This window comes from Bidens hawaiensis, unplaced genomic scaffold (assembly GCF_021521415.1).
Source record: "Bidens hawaiensis isolate Kalapana, Puna unplaced genomic scaffold, B.hawaiensis_p1.1 tig00050477_1, whole genome shotgun sequence".
Lineage (NCBI taxonomy): Eukaryota > Viridiplantae > Streptophyta > Magnoliopsida > Asterales > Asteraceae > Bidens > Bidens hawaiensis.
The window spans coordinates 1-24,027 of record NW_027499026.1 but is presented as its reverse complement, the minus strand read 5'-3'; the positions used below and the strand labels follow the sequence as shown (position 1 = coordinate 24,027).

At 34.8% G+C, this 24,027-nt stretch overlaps 3 protein-coding genes and 1 pseudogene across 5 annotated transcripts; 2 read left to right on the top strand and 2 right to left on the bottom strand.

The window, feature by feature from the left end:
- Positions 1-348: 348 nt before the first annotated feature.
- Positions 349-4,020, bottom strand: LOC143598510 (organic cation/carnitine transporter 7-like). 2 transcript variants are annotated; one of them, XM_077076712.1, is made up of 6 exons: positions 3,837-4,020; positions 2,946-3,214; positions 2,629-2,866; positions 1,979-2,492; positions 1,014-1,216; positions 349-927 (listed from the first exon to the last, which is right to left on the bottom strand). In XM_077076712.1, the coding sequence occupies exons 1-6, from the start codon at positions 3,897-3,899 to the stop codon at positions 670-672; spliced, it is 1,545 nt and encodes a 514-aa protein (XP_076932827.1). In that variant the 5' UTR covers positions 3,900-4,020; the 3' UTR covers positions 349-669. The 2 variants fall into 2 exon arrangements, with proteins under 2 accessions (XP_076932827.1, XP_076932826.1); XM_077076711.1 differs by lacking the exon at positions 3,837-4,020 and having other exon boundaries at positions 351-927; positions 2,946-3,318.
- Positions 4,021-13,203: 9,183 nt separating this feature from the next.
- On the bottom strand, positions 13,204-16,367 carry LOC143598509 (uncharacterized). Its single transcript, XM_077076710.1, has 7 exons — positions 16,290-16,367; positions 15,342-15,704; positions 15,024-15,251; positions 14,594-14,948; positions 14,386-14,510; positions 14,158-14,293; positions 13,204-13,603 (listed from the first exon to the last, which is right to left on the bottom strand). The coding sequence occupies exons 2-7, from the start codon at positions 15,683-15,685 to the stop codon at positions 13,364-13,366; spliced, it is 1,428 nt and encodes a 475-aa protein (XP_076932825.1). The 5' UTR covers positions 15,686-15,704; positions 16,290-16,367; the 3' UTR covers positions 13,204-13,363.
- A 1,601-nt stretch (positions 16,368-17,968) lies between these two features.
- On the top strand, positions 17,969-19,773 carry LOC143598502 (CASP-like protein 1B2). The gene is made up of 3 exons (XM_077076705.1): positions 17,969-18,242; positions 18,842-18,968; positions 19,066-19,773. The coding sequence occupies exons 1-3, from the start codon at positions 18,025-18,027 to the stop codon at positions 19,309-19,311; spliced, it is 591 nt and encodes a 196-aa protein (XP_076932820.1). The 5' UTR covers positions 17,969-18,024; the 3' UTR covers positions 19,312-19,773.
- A 781-nt stretch (positions 19,774-20,554) lies between these two features.
- On the top strand, positions 20,555-23,085 carry LOC143598501 (triose phosphate/phosphate translocator, chloroplastic-like; annotated as a pseudogene). The gene is made up of 12 exons (XR_013147120.1): positions 20,555-20,800; positions 20,877-20,945; positions 21,225-21,290; positions 21,381-21,459; positions 21,537-21,657; positions 21,740-21,835; positions 21,920-22,033; positions 22,139-22,216; positions 22,300-22,416; positions 22,498-22,597; positions 22,685-22,785; positions 22,904-23,085. The product of XR_013147120.1 is annotated as a triose phosphate/phosphate translocator, chloroplastic-like (transcript).
- The last annotated feature ends 942 nt before the right edge of the window (positions 23,086-24,027 follow it).

The following is a 24,027-nucleotide window of genomic DNA, read 5'->3' as shown; positions in this document are numbered from 1 at the left end:
AAAAAAATTAAATTAACGTGCTAATAGTACTAATTAAGTAGTATAATTATATATACAACATAGTATAATCATAATGTAGTGTAATTACACTGCGATGTAATTACATAGTTACACTGCTTGTATATATAATTAAACTACTTGATTCGCACAATTAACACGTTGTTTTAGTTTATACGTTAATTTTCCTCTATATACAAAATACAGTTAGAAATGAAAGAATCACAATAACAAACCCCTAAAATTAAACATGCTTTTTGTTCCTTTTATTCTGATTTATACCTAGTAATAGTAAGATTGTTAAAACTGCCCAACATTTTAGTTTCATGACTTAAACATGACCAGTCTGTTTAGGAATTTCAAACAACATTGAATAGTTTGATTTATGGTTTATACTTGAAACTAGTCGAAAAAAATATAACCGAACAAGAATTTGTTAATTATACATGAAGTATAATATCAATGCAAATTTGTAAACTACAAACATATTTACAACTATAATCTATACCAATGAGCAGTGTTTGCGTGTGTGTGTCTGTTTTCCATATTGTTCCTGTTCCTACCATCTGTGAGACTGTGAACTAATCAAACATCTTCAATGAAGATACCCCAAAACACTCACTCTACAACACCTCAACCGATGATCACCGAATGACAAAACAGACCCACCTTTCAAGCTGCAATGATCTTATTCGCCTTCTCGGGAACAGAGGTAGCATGATCAGTGAGCTCACGCCCACTTGTTTCAAACGGAAACATCAGTACACATACACCCGAAGCAAAAATAACAAACTCAAACAGAAGTATGGCTGCAGTTTGATGACACCCGTGTATCAACCCGACCGCCACTAGTGGACATATCATTCCACCAATTCGTCCCACCGAGCTGCCCACACCAACACCTGTTGTTCTCACTGATGTCGGATATATCTACAATAACAGATCAAGAAAATATAGCTGACAGTTGAAAGTTTTACTGAATTCACATAGATAAATTATCAAGTTAAAAGACTTGCCTCTGGGGCGTATATGTAAACAACTGTGAACGTTGTGGTGATGCATATCCGAGCCAAAAATAGAAGAGCGGTTGTGACAGTTTGAGGTTGGTGGAATACTAATGGGAGCAAGAAAAGGCAGCAGAGGAAGAACATTATTGACATTGAGAGCTTACGGCCAAGCTTGTCGATTGTAAAAGCAGATATAATAAGTCCCGGGAACTCTAGAAGTAAATTAAAGGTTAGTCATATTCAAAAGTGAAGTATATATAAAGGGTTAATATCATAAAAACCAAGATAATTTGTTGCTAATTAAACTTGCTGAAAAAAAAGTCACTTTTAAAAGATACATGAAAAAATCCCAAAACAAAATTTTGTATTGTACCTAATTAAACTTGTCAAATATGTATGTACTTGTGATTTTTTTTTATATAATTATGTGTTAACTCGTAAATTGATCAAAATTTGATGCGCACTGATGCGGTGACTTTCAACAATTTTGCAAACACCGTGCTATCTTATTTTAATCAATTTAAAAGTTAACAGGTTATTATTTAAAAAAAAAAACCTTCAAAAGTACTAGCATTTTAGACAAGTTTAGAGGACTTTAATATACAACAATTAGCTTACTGACGTTTTCGTGTACTTTTCAAGGACTTAAATATATCAAAATTATGTTGAGAGACTTTTTCAAGGAAGATATGAAAGTGTGGTGGCCTTTTATGACTTTAACCCAACAAGATATTATATAATTACAGCTTCTTTACATCCGCTTTAAAAAAAGATAAGAATCTTAATAAGGTGGTCTCCATGACCATATATAATATGCTACTTATTTATAAAGATTAGAAGAAGAACAAATGTTTGTGGGTCAAGTCAAACCGTTTTGATGAGCAACAAAAATACGCAAACAGACCAAGAGTCGTTTCGACCCGTACCCCAACCTGTTTCAACTATTTTGTATGCATTTACTTTGAACCATATACCTGCAAAAGTGGTGATGAAAATGTCTTTATAACTAAGCTCCTGATGTTGAGGTTGCAGGTGAGCAGGTACACAACTGTTTCGACCATTATGCAACTCTGTGGTCAAAAGAACGAGCCCATAATACGAGAACGCGTTCCCAAAAAAGACAACCCATAAAAGCAATGTGGGCTTGATGAGTTCAGGTGAAAACAGCATAACCATTGTTGAGACATTTGGTTTTATACTATGATCAACCACGGTTTCATCATTGTCGGAGAGTAAACGTGCATCTTCTGCTTCAGATGACTTTTTATTTAACTGGATTTCATGATCAGAAACAAGAACGCCAGGTGGAAACGTCTGCCCGTTAATTTTTGCAACTTTTTCCAAGATTCTGAGTGCTTCGGGTGTCCTACCTTTTAAGCATAGATATCTTGGAGATTCAGGGACTACCCGGTAGAAAATAAGTAGCAGAGATGAAGGGAGCGATGAGAATGCAAGCAACCATCTCCATCCCAATGTTGGCATCACAAACTAAAATTAAATTTTAAACAGACTGATAATCAGTTGGGCAAGAAGAAAATGATGTTTTTTATGAAAAAATGATGTGCAATATATATATTATTCGCGCGTATAAATAAGGATACCGTATAGTGGAAAAGAACCATACCCACGCAATGGAGGCTTCAAGAATAGTTCCAATAGTCCAAAAGCCGGAAAACACAACCATCCAAGTGCCTCTGCTTGGAGCGGGAATGAACTCTAAAAACCAAGAAGAGAGTACGGGCCCACCTCCCAGACCAATACCAACTAGGCACCGAAGAGTAATTAGACATATATAGTTAGGAGCTAGAGCACTAAGAAAACCAGCCACACAAGTAATCATTGCAGTCATAAGAAACCCTTTTCTGCAACATAGTTAAAAACACATCCAATAAAACTCACTTTTTTGTAAATATTATAAAGAAATAACTTAAAGAAACATACCTCCGTCCATGCTTATCTGAGACAATGCCCCATGAGTAAGCTCCAACCAACATGCCAGCAAAGACCACGCTAGTTATCATGCTCTCTTCATGAGAAGAAAGATTCCATGCGGACTCGAGTGCAGGTCCCACAAAAGAAAGAAGCATCATCTCCATGGCTTCTGAAATCCAGCCCATCCCTGCATACGCAAGCACTAGGATTTGGAATCTTCCAAATCCAACGGCTGCAAGTGCGTCATCTACGGTGTACCTTTGGCTCTCAACTCCCATCTATCCCACCATTATAACATACATACAATTATATACCAAATACCAATGTGTTTGTAAAAGAGAGTGGAATTAATATATGATGAGGAGCTGATACAAGAGTTAGCAGACACGAATATAAACAGCTTAATCGGGAAAAAACTAGGCAGAGAAGGCCCAAACATAAAAGGGCATAACTTGGGTTACAAGTGGAATTACGGGGTCCATTACCAGTCGAACGAAAGGTTTCTATGAGCGGACCTTGTGCCAAACACCACAGGCGGTCTGACCCAACTGTTGACCCAAATTCCACCATTTGGTAAAGCTACCAAATTTAGAACACCCCTTCATAAGGGCACCATTGTAAACGTTTTAAGTATTCATAATTCAATCTATTTCTTCTTAATGAGAATTATTTATTTATTCTTATTATCTTGCTTCCGCTCTGCATCAATATTTAACTAAATGTTTTGGTTACAATAGAAGGGGAACCCTAAGGAAACCTGTTATGGTCATACGGGCCATACGCTAACAACAAACCCTGCTAATAACTATAATTAACAGTATAATAAGTACCCGTTCCATGTTTACTTCTAATTACTAATTTGTGAATTGTAAATAATTAATAAATCATGAATTACATTACCAATTTTGGGCTTGGGCTCGGGCTTCTTTTTTGGACTAGGGTGGAAGAAAAGCTGGTTCTCATAGTGGAGAATGGAAGAACTTTTTGTTATTATCCAAAAACGTGGGAGCGGTTGGAAAGCCCTGGTCCATCTTACAAGTTAGAGAATCACTGCATGCTTTAGATATCAGCATGTTGCAGGCTTCTAGTTGACCCCATTGAACCATGCAATAATGCCAAATTCAACATTTCAGCATCTAACTTGTAAGACGTCAAAATGACGAAAAGCAACAAACTTTACTAATTTTTTTATCTTTTACTTTCTAGTATAAAACCGAACTTACATCCGTAGTGCTTGTATATCACATTTACAGCAATATGTGCAAGTGTTTATGCGGGTTCAAATTGGTTTCTTATACAAACTCCTTCAAATCCACTATTTGCTTCTTGATAAAACTATACACCTCATCATTCTTGTCATATTTATAGCCTAGTAGTCAAATGTTTCTAACATACCAATCTACTATATGGATGTGGATAATCATTTACAATTCCTTAATTAACTACACGATCCATGGCATAGAATAAGGTCAAACACACCCACATGTCTGTCGGATACACAATCATGAAATGGGTTCCAAAAAAATTGGAAAATAAAACCCTAGTTTAGAACGGTTTAGGAATATCCAAATGAATTAAATCAGGAAGGGTATACGCCATTGATAAACAAACAGAAGAAAGATGAATGTTTTGCAGAGAATCGAACCTTAAAGAACAGGAAGGAAGATGAAATCAACGCGGGAGAAAATGTCGTCGGATCTTGTTGTCTGCGTTTTGACGAGCCTCCATCAATCTCTCAATAAAAGATAATTATTACATCGGCTACGGCTTTAATTTATAGTTTCATCGTTTGACCAGCAAGACGGGCCACCCGGGTACATCCATTGGCAAAATGTCACCTTCGTCCATGATCGTAAACAATGCTATTGACTCTTGACTCAGCCCGTCATCAATTCAAGGGATACTCATCGCCCGAAGGCTTACTGATTCGCAAACAACATTTTTTCATGAGAGAGACTCGAACTCGTAACCTCCCAATAAGACCAATTAGCCTTTGGTATAAACATGTGAATATAATTTTAAAAATATGATATTATTTATTGTTTTTATATTAATTTTTACTTTCGTCACTTTGTGAATTCTCAGCCTTTGCATTAAAATCATGTGTCCCCTTTGCTTTCATTCACGATGTTGTGATTTTGGTGTCCACTAAGATCGATTTATTCTTAAATGTGGAAATTGTGTTTGTTGGCCTTGATTCGATAGAGCAACACGAGCAATACGGATAATGTGTGGTAACTCATCACGACTCTTTCTTATTTAGAACAAAACCACCAATTATAATTACCCTAGACTCTCTATTTTACTAGAAAAACTATACTAATCATACTCAAATACTTGTCCCAACTATAGCCTAATACTAACATTATCTCTACTAATTAAATCAAACTACATAAACTTGAATTTAACTCATTAAACTTTCTTTCAACTCGTTTCAAAATCAACTTTCATCAGTGACCAACAACAATTTGACAATTGAACCATCAGTGACATGTAAAACCAACAACTAATTAGAGGTAACTTGGTCATTAATGATAAGTTACCGCTGATGACGAGAACTTTGAGGTGTGCTAACTAAGCACCAATCGAGTAGCAACTTCTAGTAATGGTAACTAAGCATCAATGGGCGTGTGTGCGTGTTACTTGCATGCATACATTAACATGTTAATATGTGATTAATTTACTTGGTAACACGTCCAAACACTAATACATAAGAAATAAGTGTAATTTATTATGATCCGGCCCGTACTTAAGTTAACTACCTAAAATTGATACGCCCACCGGCCCAGCTTCCCTTAATCTTTTAAGTTACCTGTCAACGCGAAGCCCACACTAAGTAGGCCCAATAAACCCATCAAAAGGTATTCCGGTCCAACCCCAAAGATTTAAAAAGCCGGATTAAGTTAACTAAGCCCAAGATAATAACACTGCATTCTTGAGTTTTTTATTTAAGGGGTTGAAAAAGAAAAGATAAGAAAATTTTTCTTTTTTCATTCTTGAGTTTTTTCATTAAAAGAAAAGAAAGGGAATGAAAGGAAAAGTTAAAACCTTTTTTCCTTCAAAACTTTTCTGCCAAATATGGCCGGATTGTGAAGGAAAGTTTATATCTCATTACCATATTACCAATTTACCCTATCTTAATTTTTTTTTTTCATGTTGCTATGAGGACATAATTGTAAAGTTACAAATTTTTTTCTTATCTTTCCCTTCCAATCTAACTCAAGAAAGTAATAAACACTTTCTTTTCTTTTCTTTTCTTTTATTTTAACTCGAGAATACCTTTTAAGTATATAATTTCTTTTCCTTTCTTTCTCTATCTAATCTCCTCATTTCTTTTCTTTGCATTTTAAACCCGAGAACGTAGTGTAAGAGATTATCATTAATTCATTATCACTCACACGTAACCTCTTAAATCTATGCGTTAGTTAATTAAAATCCTCCCATTAGTGTGTTACTCTGTTAGGTGAAGGTAAAAATATATAATCAACCAACTAAATGTTTCTTAATAATTATAGGAATATTGATTTTTAATACTTTTTTAATCTTTTAGTAGGGAACACTCCTAACTTTCGATTTGCAACTCACTGCTTAGAACTTTCACTTTATTTTTTTCTATCATTCTCTAATTAACGGAGCACTAACTCCGTTAGTTTTTCGCTAACGTGTCATTTTTTAAAATAAAATAATAATAAAAATTATGGTCCCCACACACCACATCATCTCTTCTTCTTTTAAAAAAAACCTAACTCTATAACTGTCTCCACCCAACCCACCACCCTCCTCCTCCACCACCACCACACACCTCTCATTCCAACTCAAACAATCATATTTTCTAGACTAATATCCACCCTCAACTGTAATAAAGTTGACGACGGCTGTTGTATATGTGCAACCACCGCCCGCTGATGATGCTCCGGCAAAGGAGTCGGTGGTGGCTCCGAAGTTCAAACGACTATTGGTCTCCGGCGGTCACTACAAAAGCATTGAGTTGGTAGGAAGCATCCATGTGTTTTGAAATGCAACTCTGGTAGTCTGTTAAGCTTACCGGCGAACCTCGCTATTCTGGCGAAGGGTTCCGACGAGCTCTCAACCACATTCTTGTTCTTCGGGAAGCGTTAATAGTGAGGTGCTATGACGGATTGGGTTCCGTTGGCTGTGCTTCAAACTTTTACGGCAAAACCCGCTATCCTGGCGAGGGGTTCCGACGAGCTTCCCCCCGCATTCTTGTTCTTCAGGAAGCGTTAATAGTGAGGTGCAATGATGGCTAGGGTTTCGTTGGTTGTGTTTCAAGCTTTTCTGGCAAGTTAACTCTATATTTGATAGGGATGGAGGTGGTGGTATATGTAATTGAAGTTTTTAATATAAAAAAAAAATAATAGTCATTTTCCACCTAAGCATGTCACGTGTGTAAAATTAGTCCACGTCAGCAAAAACTAAGGGAGTTAGTGCTTCGTTAGTTAAGGGGGTGATAGAAGAAAATTAGCTGAAAGTTGGGAACGGTGGGTAGCAAATCGAAAGTTAGGAGTGTTCCCTATCAAACGATTAAAGTTGAGAGTATTGAAAACCAACATCACATAATTATATTACTATATTTCACGGGACAATAGATGTTCTGACCTTCAAGGTGGTTGGGATGAAATTCAACGAGTTTTAGAAGAAAAAAAATTACTTTACCATCTTTGAGACTACCCAAAATCATCATTTTAAACCTACGTGTTTAAAGGCTTTACACTTTCTAATGGACCACCTCATTAACGCTCAAGTTTTAGATAATTAATTTTGAACATAATGACGTTAACTAAATAATGTATTTAATTATTTATATTCTAATCCCGTTGTGTAGGGAAAAGTAAAACAAAAGAAGTAACGATGTTGTAGACTTAAAGGTCATGATTTTTTAATCTATAATTAAGTTAAGCAGGGGATACAAAACCAGCTTTGCACGTCAAATCTCAGTCAAAAGTTGGCACCGACCAATGGTTGACATTCCACCGGAAGAAAGGTCGCCGGTGACTCACAACCTTAATTTTAATTACCGACTCGTCAACCTTATAGCATGTTCGGTTATATCCAGGATGATATCAACAGTTTTTTATAAATTCATGATCCTATACTTCTCTTTCCCTATTTATCTTCTAACTCTAAGACTCAACCCCACAAAATATAAATATATATTTTGTCTATTCATATTATTATCAAAAACATATTCAATATTAAGATGACATATTGGTCAGTTTAGATCAAACAAAAAACAATTTTGCAAAAGGAAAAAGAAACGAATCTTGAAATTGAGGAAGAAAAAAATGGTTGGACAAAGTAGTAAAACTGGAGTGGTGTAGCGATTACATGTAATGCTTTAATTTTAAAAACATACATTTGTATAGGTTTTTATACTATTTTTATTTATTTGACAATATTTTAACTTATATAGACTGTTTTTTATATAAGTTAAATAAATTTTTATAAGTAGTTTGATTTATTTAGAAAAAAAGACAACAATTTAATTATAAAAATTTGAAAACTATGCGAATCAAACTTGAAAAAGTCAAAACTTGATTTTGACTTTTTGATTCGTATTTCTTCTATTCATGTCTAATTAGCAATCGAATCCGAAACACATTTGAAATTGTGATTTGCAATTCGAAAATTTTATTAAAGTCATATATAGTTGTTTTTTTACTTTTATTTTTATTTTTATTTTATATTCTTAATTTTAATAATTTAAGAATTTTAAAGTGAAATAAATATTTTTAATCTTCCGAATCAGCCTGAATTTGAAACAAATTTAGAATTCGGTCATATTAAATAGTTCGAATTTAAGGAAAAGAAATTAAAAGTCAATAAAACAGAAACGGATTAATATGTAAGGCAAGAATTTTTGTGAGTTGTGGCTTCAAATGATAAGTTAAGAGGAAATTCACAAAACGGTTCATTTATTGAAAGATTTTAAATATATATTCCTTCTAATTCAAGTTTTCTGGTTTGTCGTCAAACTATCTTGCCTACCCGTTTTAACTACTAACGCATTGTGGCATATCCGTTTTAACTACTAACGCGTAGTGACTACCTGTTTTAACTATTAAAGTGGTGTGGCCTACATGTTACTACTAGCACGCTGTGGCCTACCTATTTAACAAACATGCAGGCCACGACACGTTAGTAGTTAAAACAGGTAGGTCATGACGCATTACCGTTGGATAACTAACTCGCCGTTTCGATCAGGGGCGAAGGATGTCAAGGGCCAGGGGTGGCCCCGCCCACCTGTGTTTTTCGTGCATTAGTGTAAATTTAGTTGTTTTTCGTCTGAAAATTTTTATACGTAGTGTAATTTTAACTGTTTTCGGCCAAAAGTTTGTGCCCCCACCCCCCTCGTTTATGATTTTTATAATACATTTTGTGTTCCCCCCCCCTCCCCCGACATTCGTGTCCAAGCTTCGCCACTGGTCTCGATAATCTAACAGGTCGACGATGACGGTATAGCTTGAGAACAAACCTGAAAACTTATATTAGGAGATTAAAAGGGTATTTTAGCAATTTTTCGTAAGTAAAAACATGATGGTGTTGACTATGTAGGCTCGCGTGTTTAAATTTTTAAACGTTTTAAGCTGTAGATGACGTTACTAAAGAAATTAATAATTTAACAAAATGGGGAAAAACAAAATAATAATATAACAAGGTAAGAAATAATAAAATAATAATGAATAGACGGTGCTGGGCTTGACCCAAAGGCATGGCATGGCATGGCATGGCATGAATAGACGGTGCTGGGCTTGAACGCGTTTGATTTGATTTCGTTCTCGCGAGGGTTTAGTTTATCCGGTTTGTTTGAAGATGGGGTTGAGGAGTCGAGATTTGTGTCACGAGCACCAGTTTCTAGTATTATTTCGAAGCTTGAGGAGATTGCTCAGGTGGTTAAATTTTCGGTTAGGAAGAAGGATTGCAGGGTTAGTTTGGAAGGGTCGCGAGAAGGGGTCAGAGGTCCGTTAACGATTACAGCCGAAATATTTGAATTAACGCCTAGTTTAAGAGTGGTGGAAGTTAAGAAGAAAGCCGGGGATAAAGGGGAATATGATGATTTTTGTGAGAAGGAACTTAGACCGAGATTGCGTGAGCTTATGCATACGGATCATCAATCTCAATCGGGTGAATGTGGATCGTCGAATGTAGCTTCTGATACGGAGTGAATAATGGAAAAGAATTAAACGGGTATGATTTAATTCGGTTTTGTTATAGTTTGTATGATATTTTGGTGGTGTTTAATCTTAATGCTTATCTTTAGGCATCTTTTATATGGTTTTCATTAGTGCTAATTGAGTATTTGCTTGATAAAAATGTTGAATATTAGTGTAAATGATCTAATAAGTTTATAACCAATGCTTTGATTGCATTAGTGTCTAAGCTCTTTTAAGTTATTGATTAATAGTATTTGTATATGTTATCTTTGTTTGAAGTCAAAGGAAAGGTGAGGTAGGTGGTGTGACTTACCAATGAAACTTGGTATTCGATGATCATGTGACATCTAATCTTCTTTTTAATTCAACTATTTTTAGCGTCTAAATACGTGTTCTTTTTGTTGTTCTTAGATTCGTGGTGGTTGACCATTCGCGTATCTACGTATAAAATAGGGTTGGTTTTGGGCTCAAAGTCTGGCCTTGGTTTGACGGTTCGCGTAATCGAGTTCTTTATATGCTGTTTGAAGTCATGTTTGGTAACATTCTTAAGTTATTCATGGGATGTATGTGCCAAATATAGAGAACAGGAGGGACATGAAACAGATTCTTTGAATGATGGTTGGTAATGTCTCAATGTAGAAACTTAAACTATATTATCACTTTGGAGAGTTTTGACAATAATGGCCTAAATATGGAATTGATTCCTACATCAGCAAGTACAGCTTACACAGAAAATGATACAGTTTAATATAACATAGTGACGTATAAACTGATAGACATGAGCATTTATATATATACTTGCAGTGAGAAAAATTGAGAAGTGGTTATGCGGTTACATAACCGCTTTATGCGTCACAGTTAGATATTAAGATACATGTACAAATGTTTGTGTGTTTTTAAGTAGTTCGTTGCTTAAAGTCATGAGAAGAAGCTAAGGGGAATTACGTGTCGAGTCACACATACAAAGGTGGAAAAGAGTGAGAAACAACCATGCAACGTTAGTAAGGCGTGTGGGTGAATGCGTCCAACGAAATCTAGAATTTTCGTGGTGATAACACACATGGCTAACATGTGTTATACACCGTTAAAAACCTAACGACATTATACGCTCACCCAGTTAAAACACTTTAAAAGCTTTTCTTTTATATATTTAACAAAGAAATTTATAAACGCACCAAGTAGTTGGGCAAGGAAAATTAAAAAAAACGTGTGATCAAGCAAAGCACAATAACAATGAACACACATAACACCAGCTTACAACCGACCTAAAACGTCAAATTTTAACGACTATAGAAAAACAGACAATTAGATCACTATAACACAATCTAAGGGAAATCTGAGACCAATCCACCTAATAATTCGTTCGTCTTGGTCAGTGGTCAGATTTATTTCGAAATGTTTCACTCCAATTTTTCACTTCGTATTTGATCCAAGTTATACATATTGAGGGTAAAAGTATTGTGGGTATTGTTTGAACTTTGAAGAATACAATTTATAGTGGTGTTGTATCAACATCATTAAAGGCAAAAATGGACCTAAATGGCATATACCTTTCCCTATTGGCCAACTTGCAATTAGTTTTGATGTTGATCTTTTCCATTTGGGCCCTTTCATCTTTACTCAACATAAATATCCTAAAAGGTTACCACCATGTTTTAGTATATACAATTCCATGTGAGTTTGTGTTATAGACAAAAACCACACTTTATAATATCATCAAAGTTACAAATCAAATTTTAAATGTGAAAACCAGCCTTTATAGCAATTTATTCACTTAATTATATAGTAATTTGTTCCAAAATCACATCTAATTGGAAACATTGTAATTTGGAGAGAAGTGGGCGGACTTACCTCTCCGTCCATGAGTATCTTTAGGGATCAAGAAACCAAACCCCCACCATCGATGACGAAACACACTATTGTTGTCTTTAAACAAACAACCACATATCGTTCATGACACTTGTTTATTGCAGATGGTCTAATATACTTTGAATTTAAAGATGTATACCATTAAACTAAAGGTTTTTGAGTCTAGTTACGACTAATGTTACACACATGATTTACACATGTAGTAAACATTTGTATTCAAACATTATATCCTCGGACATACTTGGAAAAAATGTCAACGAGGATATAAATGTCCAAAACGAACATGCTCTGAAACATAAATTATTATGTTAGACTGTTGTCATGGTTACGATGATTTAATGGTATGAGACACCTAACGCAAATTGAATCCTATCAAAGGAAGCAATTTACATCGGTAACTTTGTGAGATTTAAATGTTGTTCATTAGATATTGATTTTTATGTGTGTTTTTTTCCCTCTTATGTGTTTTCTAATTAATAAACCGCAACTTAATCGTCTTTTGTACGTGACTAGTAAATTATTCATTACTTTGTAATTATTTAGTGGTCTGCATTTAAATTAGTCCCTATAAGTTTTGTTTATTTTCTTCTAATGAGATGTTAAAAGTTATTAAAATTAGTTATTTATATACACAAACAAATTTGAGATACTTAAAAGTTAAAAATCACTTTTTTTCTGAAGTGGGAATATGATTTTGAGAATAGATCCATAGATATCAACTGATGTCATCTAATACTGACAAAAACAGGATGAAATGACCATAAAGATATTTGTGGCATGAAAATATCTTCTTGTTTATGACCTTATATATTTTAAATTTGTAACATTTTAATGTAAAAAGGTTAATGTAACATACCAGTATAAAATCTTTTTATTACACTGGTATACGTTAATGTAACATATCAGTACATAACTTAGTCTATTTAAAGCCCCGGTCAATGCAACACATTAAGCTGAAAAGAATAATCTGAGCTTAATCCATTTACACTCTCTAGTTGTTAACATTTACTCTCTCGTACGTTCAGTAAGAACATAAATACTTTGGATACAAAATATTCATGACAACACAATGCTGCACATTGTACAACATAGAAAGAAGACGTGTACACTAATCAAATTGTCTAGCAACTATATTATGTTTTGTAACCCAGTTTTAAACTATTAAAATCGAGCTATTAACCAGGAAATGATCAACCAAAAACAGCCGGTTCAGGCTTTTCTGCCTGTTAAAACTTAAAAGTCTACATAATAATACTGATTAACTTTAAAAGTAACGTATCTGTCGGTACATTTTCAGTGTAAAAAAAGAAATAAAAGATTACAAAACTTTATAAAAAGAGAGATCTAAAACAAGTGTCAAAAATAATTAAAAAAAAACACATTTCCTTAAAACCCAAATAAACCTAGTTCACTTGCCTTCTCCTTCTCAAAAGTCTCAAAGTATTGATAGATAATAGTAACCGCAAGCAGAATTCCGGTGCCAGAACCAATCGCACCCATGAAATCTGCTAAAACAGTCAAGGCACCAATGCACATTCCCCCAAATGCAGCTGCAGTCGGGATGTATCGGTTCAGTTCCTTCTGAAGATTTGAGTCTCGGTGTCCAGGCATCACCATTTGTTGCTCCTGCACGAATCAAGATCCAAAATAAGTTAAATAACTTTTTTAATAAAACACACATCTCCTCGTGCCACAACAAGCGGATACTTTTATAAAACGGCCCATTTTGCACCCGCACCAATATTGGCCCGTAAGCTAAAAGCTCAAACTGAGCTGAACTAAACGAAATTGAGCCTAAAAAAAGCTCAATTTAATATATAATATACATTTTTGCAACAAATCATTATATATAAATTTATAATACAAATAAATTAACATAATATATATGATGCTACATATAAAAACTATAATCAAAATGTATATGTAAAATAATTATAGATGTATATAAATAACTAATGAATATAAGAGGCGAGCTTGAGCTGTAACAAGAAAAAACTCACAGGCTGACCTTGAGATAATAATATAAACTCAAACGAGTTGAGCTCGAGCTCTCATAATTTAAATGGACAGACCTTGAGCTCTTGTAACTTAAACGAGTCAAGCTCGAACTCTCGTATGTTAAATAACCCAAGCTTGTGCTCGTTTACACCCCTAATCATGACATATCAAGTGAGACATACCTTGAGTTGCTTGGCCACGTCTCGGGCAGATGATCCAGAAACTTCAATCCAAGTTTTTGAGAATAGTGCACAAGCGGTTAACATGAACACCAAGTAGAAAAGAGCATGGAACGGGTTGGCTGCCATATCAGCCAAGCTGATGCAGCAGTAATTATAAAAATAAACCCATTAACTAAACCAACCAAAACTCGTTTCTTTGAAATCATAAAGAAGCTGTGCGTTTCATACCTAGATGGTGCAGTCACATAATAAGCAATACCACCAACCGGGACAGATTGACCAGAGTATTCTGACTCCCTCCACTTTCCCAATAGATCAACCAAGAAATTCCCACTATATTTCCTGTGAAGCAACTGCACGAATCGAATCGTTTAATATGAGCAATCTTCATCAGTTCATCCAATACATGTATTGCAAATATATATGATATGGATACCTGAGAAATGAAATAAAGGTTGGATACAAGCGCTGACTGAAGAATAATTGGCATGTTGGAAGTGTAAAACAGCTTGATGGGATACGAGCCTTGTTGACCACGGGAATTCTTTGACCTCACAGGCAAAACAACACGGAAACCTTGGAAGTAGATAACTATAAGGAATATCAAGACAGTAGCCAACAGATTGGTCACATTAGGAAGATTTTGCCTGTAAAAAGCTTCACGCAAGGCCCGAACTTTGTCTGATCTAGTAATCAAGAGATGGAACAATGCGATAACTGCACCCTCAAATTCAGCACCTCGGCCGCTGTTAATGGTAGTAGGGCTAAACGCTTTCCAGATAATACTTTCACTGCAATATTAATCAAAATTACTTGTTAGAAGATCTAAGCAGCAAGCAATCTATTGTAGATATACGCGAACTTACCAGATATTAGTGGCTATGAACAATGAAATTCCAGAACCAAGCCCGTATCCTTTTTGAAGAAGTTCATCTAAACATATGACAATGATCCCAGCAAAACATAACTGAACAATGATCAAGATGGCATTCCCGACACCAAGTTGACCAACACTGCCATACATTCCTGACAAAACATAAGCGACAGCCTCACCAACAGCAATCAAGATTCCCAGCAACTTCTGAGCACCATTCCTAAATAAAACACAAACAGAGATTAAATATAAATAAAATAGTATAAGACAAGACTATAAGCTGCTTGTTACTGAATACTATTAAACTTACAATAGTGCACGGTCCTCACGAACATTGTTGTCCACTTCAATAATTTTAGACCCAGCCAACAGCTGCATAACCAGCCCAGAAGTCACAATGGGAGTGATACCGAGCTCCATGACGGTCCCACGGTTCGAAGCGAGAATAACACGCATCCAGTAAAATGGATCCGCGCCAGTGGTCGAGTGTATGCCATACAACGGCAGCTGACTGCACACCAGAAAGATGAAAAGAGAAATCACAGTGTAGATGACTTTCTCTCTGAACGGGACCTTCCTGTCCGCACTCTGCACTTCTGGAAGAAATGCAAGAAACGGCCTGACTAGATGTAACACTCTGAAACCACCTCCCATGGTAGCAAGTCAGCCAAACCTGCTGTTCAAATCATTTGTGTAAATACATCCATCAGTAACTCAGTATCACATAACAGTAAGAAAACAATACATTCAGTACAACAGATCAACAGTTACTAAAAGAGATAAATAAAACAACACTCGGTTTCTCAAACCGGTACATCATACACATATCATATCATATCATATTAATATTATATCAATAGCAGCATTGCAGCAACAACATTTATTGAAAGAATGCATGATATTCAAACAGAATTAATTAATTAACACAAGAAGATGTAGCACTACTCGTATTCTCGATATAACGCCTACAGGTTTCTATAACAGAGTTCATTGACTAAGTTATTTAGCAAAATGCAAATCATTTAAAGTATCGTTGACTAATTGATCTGAATCATACACACATACTAACAGATCTAAATCTAATCAAAACATTATTATAGCTCACGTCTCAGAAATAAACTTCAACAACCGGTTATTACTTAATAAATCAGCTCAGATCGAGTCAACAATCAGTTGATTTGAAACGATACAGCCGTATATGTGAATTGAGCGTAAGATTGGACGTATACGGATTCGTAGTATATATCAGAAGACTTACAGTGGTTGAATTGATGAAGATATTATGAAACTGGTAGAAAATGTGCCCCTAGGGTTTTGTTATCATCAACGGAGTCTCCGGTTACGGACCAAGTAAGCGTAAATGTTACATAATTAGCCCTTATTCTTTAACATAAACTCCACAATGGTACTTTTAAACTTTTGATTATTAATCTAATATTCTAATCCTAATAAGTTTTTGTCCTTGAAAGTAACCTAATACAATAAGTTAACTTTGAATACCAAAACTAGTTTATTAAAGCTGTCTATTTTGTTAGGTTAGTCAGCGGGCCGGTAGCTGGTCCGATTCAGCAACAAAAAAAAAGTTATAAACACTTTGCCAGAGGTGTTAACAGGACGTTATGGGATAGTAAGGGGGTTAACGCTAGAAGGGGTGAAGTGGATGGGGTAAACTACCTTGACGTTAATCCACATCATTTAGCCTCATTGAGCAACAAAAGAGATTGTATAAATTGTGTATTGTAACAATTTCTCTAATAATTTCTTAGTGCACTAATATTAGTTACACGTGAATTGGTAAATTATGGCAATTAACATTGTTTCAGGTATATTATTTTAATATGTTTTTAGTGTAAATTAAATTGTAATTTTAATTCATGTTAAATGAAGTGAGACCGTCAATTGATTCTTTATTAAAATAAAACATGTCTTACATAGTCACATGGTATTCATAATCGTCTAGTACATTAAAATATACACATGTACTTCGTATACCATGAATATGAATTTGAAAAGTTTTGCATGATTTGAATACTATTGAAACATTTTTGTATATGTGGGGACGTCTTGACATTTGAATTAACAAGATGGGTGAATATTGCAAATTTCGTAACCGGACATGTCATAGAGTTGGTGTTTGTTTGGATTGACACGACTTTTATCCAATAATAACAGGCCACGTTTAAATATTTTTGACTTGTTTTGAATTCAACTAGCCAACAACAAAAAATAACATCGTGGAAAAATAAAATTTAAGATGTTAGTTTTTTTTTTCAAACTATAAACTTTTATGAACAACCACGCCAACAAATAACCAATACATGCGAACTACCTCCACAAGCCGGATGACAGCCACCAAAAAAGGGAATTACATTAAAACAAAATTACATCAATTCGACCAAGCTAACGATCTATGCTTAGTTTTTTTCTTTACACGGCAACATTATTTTTGGGAGAGAAAAAAAATTCCTTTATCTAGTCATTATATCTAAATTAAACACTTATATTAGCAAACGAGCGTGGTTGGTATGACAACACCGCTCCCGAAACCCCGTGGCCATGACGCTAGCTAGGATGACAATACCGCTCCGTGAACAACATTGCATAGTCTTAGTTAATTTGGATAACGTTAAAAGAAAAAAATAAATTATTTATTTATAAAGTAGTATATATATATAATCATTTGTACAATTTTATAGTTAAAAAATTAAAATGACACACTTGCTACTTTTCTGTTTGGCCAAACAACTCTACTTTAGATGAGCAATCTACACCTAAGCCAAGATACTCCCATGAGTTGATTTCCTAACAACCAACACCAATCTATACAAGGTTTGGTCACACCCTCCCTAAAGAAATTACATCACTATACATAACTTGCAACACAAGCAAATTATATATACCGTTAGTGTAAGAACTATATATCCTCAACTCTACCACCACCTTTCTACCTATCTTCATCTACATTTTGATTTTTATATCGAACAAAGGCGCATATGGCTGAAGAAAAGTTGGTAAATGATGGTAGCATCAAAAGGTCGCGGGTGATGATCTTGGTGATATTGTTGAGGGTTCTAGCATTATTTGCTACAACTGCCGCTACAATTGTTATGGCACTTAACAAAGAGTCGCACACTTTTGGGGTTGCTACAGTCAGGAATACTCCCGTTAAGATCACCGTCACGGCCAAGTTCCAACATTTGCCGGCAAATATGTAAGTTTTGCTTTCTTTTTTATGTATGTGTTCGTTCTTGTCCTTGTATGCATATATAAGAAGTAACCATAAATTTGTTGTGACAAAAAAAGTAGAATGCAAAAATTGTTTATAATGAACAAGACTATAAAAAAAGAAGCTGTTTTTGTTGTAAAATGAGAAATATATGTCTAAAAGACCTTTATTTCAAAATTTTATATAAGGGTCGTACATATATGTCATGGTGGGTGCAATTGTGCAAAGAATACATCATCACTCACAATATTATAAGTATTAATTGACATCCTTAAATACAAATGGAAAGGCAATAGAAAAAGACATTGTTTTACAACCTTAGAATACTAAGAAACAATATTAATACAAGTTATTAACATTTTATGATTTTTTTTTCATTAAAAACACATCTAACACCTTTCAATAGTAAAATATAAGGAGTAAAAAGATTTTGATATGTTTGTACAACATTGCAACAACGTCATCAAGTTAAAAGCATAATAAAATGAAGAAAGCTTGTCTTGGATAGTGGATAACCCATTGTATTTAGTGTTTTTCGATATTTATAATGATTTATTTATTTATTTATTTTTGTGTTATTGCAGAATGTTTGTAGTAGCTAACGCGGTCGCGAGTCTTCATAGTCTATTGATGTTATCACTCATGTGTTTTGTTAGCCAAAAATATGATTTCAAGGGCCTACGGTTTATAACAATTGCTACCTTAGACATGGTAAGTGTATAACGTAACCTGATTATAACATCAAAGCTATATTAATTTTCATATGTGAGTAATTTTTTAAACTAATAAATAACTAAACGTGTTTTAGGTAACAATTGCGTTATTATCCGGTGCAGCAACCGCTGTTGCTTTCATGGGGGAAATAGCTAGACATGGGAACTCCCACGCACGTTGGAACAAAATTTGCGACAACTTTGACAAATTTTGTGACCAAGCATCGGGCGCGATGCTTGCGTCATACATTGGAATCTTGTTTTTTATGCTTGTTAACTTGGTTAATACCTTTGAACATGGAAGACTCAACCCCTCCAAGAACCATAATTTATCTGCATGATTGTTGTATGTGTGTGTTTTTATGTACTAGTGTGATGTATTATTAATTATAATTATATGATTGTTGAAGTTTTTCCAGTGAAAAAAAATGTGCACAATGTGTTAAGAGATTTCCTATTTAGATTCGTTGTTTAGATACGGTTCTGTTCATATGATCTGATAGACAAATATTGTTTGCTCAATGTTTCCTTCTCATTAGTCTCCCTATATATTACAAACACAATCCGTTGGATGATGTCACTAGCATAAGAAATTTGTGAAAAAAACATAGTATCAGCAGAACATGTGACCGATATCCCAAGAAAGAAACACGGTCCAGTCTAACTTGTAGCCAGCTCTTCGCTAATATATAACAAGGCATTTGTGATGGTTATTTGCGACAAACATATTATAGTGCAAATTAAGCGACCAAAATGAATTGTTGTTAGTTTGTGTCAATACGGTGTCATAACTTTGTTTTTTTATTGTAATTGATCCCACCCTGTGTTAGTGTCACGATGATACCGCGTGAGGCATATGTGATGTACAATCAATCAAACAAATTTGTGAGTTGATGAGTCTATATTTGACACCGATATCGAAATGTTCGGTTCGATACCGGTATTAGATAGGGGTGAGCAATAATTGAATCGTTAACCGAAAGCTGACGGAACCGAACCGGAGTAACCAAAATTAACAGAACCGCGCCGAACTCTTCATTCCCCCCCCCCCCCACACACACATATTTTCCATCCTTTTTTTCTCTGTTTCATGTATTATACGTATTAATAATTTAGTACAATTATTTTCATTTATTTATATCTCAATTTCATGTATTTTTAAGCAAAATTTTAGCCTATGTTTGTTATTAGTTATTAACCGAAATTAACCGAACCGAACCGAACCCTAGTATTTGATACAAAATTCAGAAAATCTTGTTACCATACTGAACCATACAATACCAGTACCGTACTGATACAAGAAACTCAAAATTTGGTACCGGTCCGAACCGCCCTCCACTAACAATAGCATTCACATTATTATTTGTTTTTGAATTTTACTATTATTATTATTATTATTATTATATATAAATAAAATTAAGATTCAAAACAAAAATATCCAAAATGTTAGGGATTGAGTGCTCATGACAAGTGATTGGTGCACATTAGCCTGAACAGGATAACATAACATGATTAACATCTACTGCTGATCCTACACCTCACCCCGGTGCAGGATAAACAATAAACATCCCCACCATTGTTACTCTGCAACTCAAAAACAATGGAGTCTCGAGTTCTCTCATCCGGCATTCCACGCCTCACCAAACCTGCCGGCAGGATCACCACATTCGCCGTATCATCTCCGGCCACCTTCAACACTAACGGCGGCAACTTAGTTTGGGGACGACAGCTTCGCCCTACCTTATTAAACCTCGATTACTCATCAATTTCCAAGACACCAAAGCGTGAGGTTCTCAAACCGTGTACCGCCACTGCTAGCGGTTCCGCCGGGTGAGAGCCGTTGACTTCATTTGAATTTGAATTTAATTTTGACTTTCGTTGACTGATTTTTTTTTGACTTTTGTAGTGATGCTGCTCCGGTCGGCTTCTTCGCCAAGTATCCGTGGCTCGTTACCGGATTCTTCTTCTTCATGTGGTATGTTACAACATTAATAGTTTTGTATGAATATGAATATTATTTTATAAAGGTGTTATTTAATGGAACTTTGGGTTGGCTGGTAGAACTGGGACCTATAATTATTATTATGACTTGAAAACTTTTGGTGATTATTTAATGACAATAAAGTTAAGGTTGCAAACAATGTTTTGTCAAAATAGAGGATGAACACTTTATCTAACTCTAATGTCACAACATTATTAAAAAAATATATTTAAAAAAAAAATGAATACAGTTGGTGCATTGTTTGTTTTGAAGGTACTTTTTGAATGTTATCTTCAACATACTCAACAAGAAGATCTACAACTACTTCCCATATCCATAGTAAGTTATTGCTTGTTTTAACTTCATATGTAGTGTTATTTGGCCATGTGGTATATAATTTGTTAAGTGTGATGTTGTGTACATATGCAGTTTCGTGTCGGTTATTCATTTGGCTGTTGGAGTGGTTTATTGTCTTGGTAGCTGGACTGTTGGTCTACCCAAACGCGCTGTAAGTTTCGATTTGGCCCATTATAGAAAGGTAGTTAAATATCTATTAACTAACTTCTTGTGATTTATCTTGTGTAGCCCATTGACTCAAACCTTTTGAAGCTTCTTATTCCTGTGGCCTTTTGTCATGCTTTAGGCCATGTCACCAGTAACATATCATTTGCAGCTGTTGCTGTTTCATTCACCCACACAATCAAAGGTATTATAACTACATTTACATTTGTAAACAATGTGTTACCTTGTTTTATGACGATCGACTTCTCGTTATTTCTTGTAAACAGCCCTTGAGCCATTCTTCAATGCTGCTGCTTCTCAGTTTATTCTTGGACAGTCAATTCCCATAACTTTATGGCTGTCTTTGGCTCCCGTTGTTATTGGTATGATCGTTTTCTTCCAAAACATGTTATGTTTCAAATGATAATTTGCACCGTTAGAAGCTGAAATCAAGTCTTAATGTGCAGGTGTATCAATGGCTTCTTTGACTGAGCTGTCATTTAACTGGCTAGGGTTTATCAGTGCCATGATTTCCAATATCTCCTTCACTTACAGGGAGTATTTACTCCAAGAAAGCAATGGTTGTCAACTGCCTATTTTCATTATTAGTTATTATTACTTACGATCAAACAAATGAGTATTGTGAAAGACAAAATGGTTTATAACAATTGTGTTTGTGTTTGCAGACTGATATGGATAGTACTAACTTGTATGCCTACATTTCCATCATTGCTCTCTTGTTCTGTATCCCACCGGCTGTAATTGTGAGTGGAATACTATTCTTTTATTGTACGACTATAAATATTATTTTATGACATGAAATATACTTATCTTCATCTTTAAACAGTTGGAAGGACCTCAGCTTCTAAAGCATGGATTCAATGACGCAATTGCTAAAGTTGGCCTAACTAAATTCTTAACTGATCTGTTTTGGGTTGGAATGTTCTATCACCTCTACAATCAGGTATTACACATCATAAACTCGTATATTTTTCTGTTTTGTGAAATATAGTATGAAAACTTCTCTCTCTTTTTGGCTTGTTAGCTTGCAACCAACACACTTGAAAGGGTGGCACCTCTTACGCACGCAGTGGGCAATGTGTTGAAACGAGTGTTTGTGATTGGTTTCTCAATCGTCGTGTTTGGTAATCTTTCTTTTGTGATTTTCATTGATTATGTGTTAAACCCAGTGTTTGGCCAACATGTACATAAAAATTATATGATTTGTGCAGGCAACAAGATTTCAACACAAACAGCCATTGGTACATCCATTGCCATTGCTGGAGTTGCAATCTACTCCCTCATCAAGGCCAAGATTGAAGAAGAGAAACGGGTCAGTTAGAACTTAAATCTGAATTTAATCCATCGCGTATGTATGTATGTATGTATGTATGTATGTATGTATGTATGTATGTATGTTCACAAGTTTCTTAAACGTTGTTTATGTGCAGGGTTTGAAATCGGCATGAGGGCATGCATAAGGGAAGGAATGCGTTTATATTACTCAGTGTCATTGTTTCAACACGTAGCAGATTCGCTACAATTGTGAAGATGTTCTTCTTTCGTTTTTTTGGTCTATGAGAGTAAACATATCTGATTCTCGTCTAGACTATAATAATGTATTATTCTATCTCTTTACTATCAATATATATATCTTTTCTATAACTCTCCTGGAGTTTATGTTTTCCTTTGTTATATCCCAAAGTTTTGTAACTATCAACCACATTATGCATGCAAATGTCCCCACATTACTCTCTTTTTATGTGACTTACCCTTTAATCCATGTTACCTTAAAAGAGTTGACTAAATGGTACCGGTTGTATGTCTTTAGAAGGGTCGACACCCGTTGTATGAATGGAGGAGGTATAACTTGTAGATGTTTACCTTCAGATGTGAGTAATTTAAAACCTTTTTTCATGGAAATGTATACAAATTTACTATCTTTTTACGCGTTGTGTAAAAGTAAAGCGATGAAACTACCGATTAAATAGATCGAGTAGGTACAGTTTGTAAATATTTACCTTTTGATGTGACTAATTTAAACCCTTTTTTCATGGAAATGTATACACAAATACTATCTAGTTACGCACTGTTTATCAAAAGGTAAGTTTTAAATTTGGTTATATCAAAAGGTATTGAAGTGTAATACATACCATAACTATATGTGTAAAGTTGGGCAAGTTTTTATGAACTAAAGTTTAAAAATCTATTAGTTTTTGTAACCAACACACCCATTAATATACATCATTTGCCTATAACGGCGCGCGGAACTCTTATCACTTAGGAGAGAGATTTTTAACACTCTGATATAATTGAGCAACAAACCCTTTTATAGAGGAATTCTAAATATGAAGTTTATTGTATTAGATAAATCTAGAGAAGAGGCGAAGTGGCCGCTGGCTAGCTAATGAATTTGTGAGTATATTTTCCAAGATGGCCAAAATCAATATCGACTATATGTATACGTTGTGATGTCAATCAACACTTGACAAAGCTTAAAGTGCAATGTATAACGCAAAGTCAAGGCACATATGACGTACTCATAATACAATATGGCAACTACTCTCAATTGAGG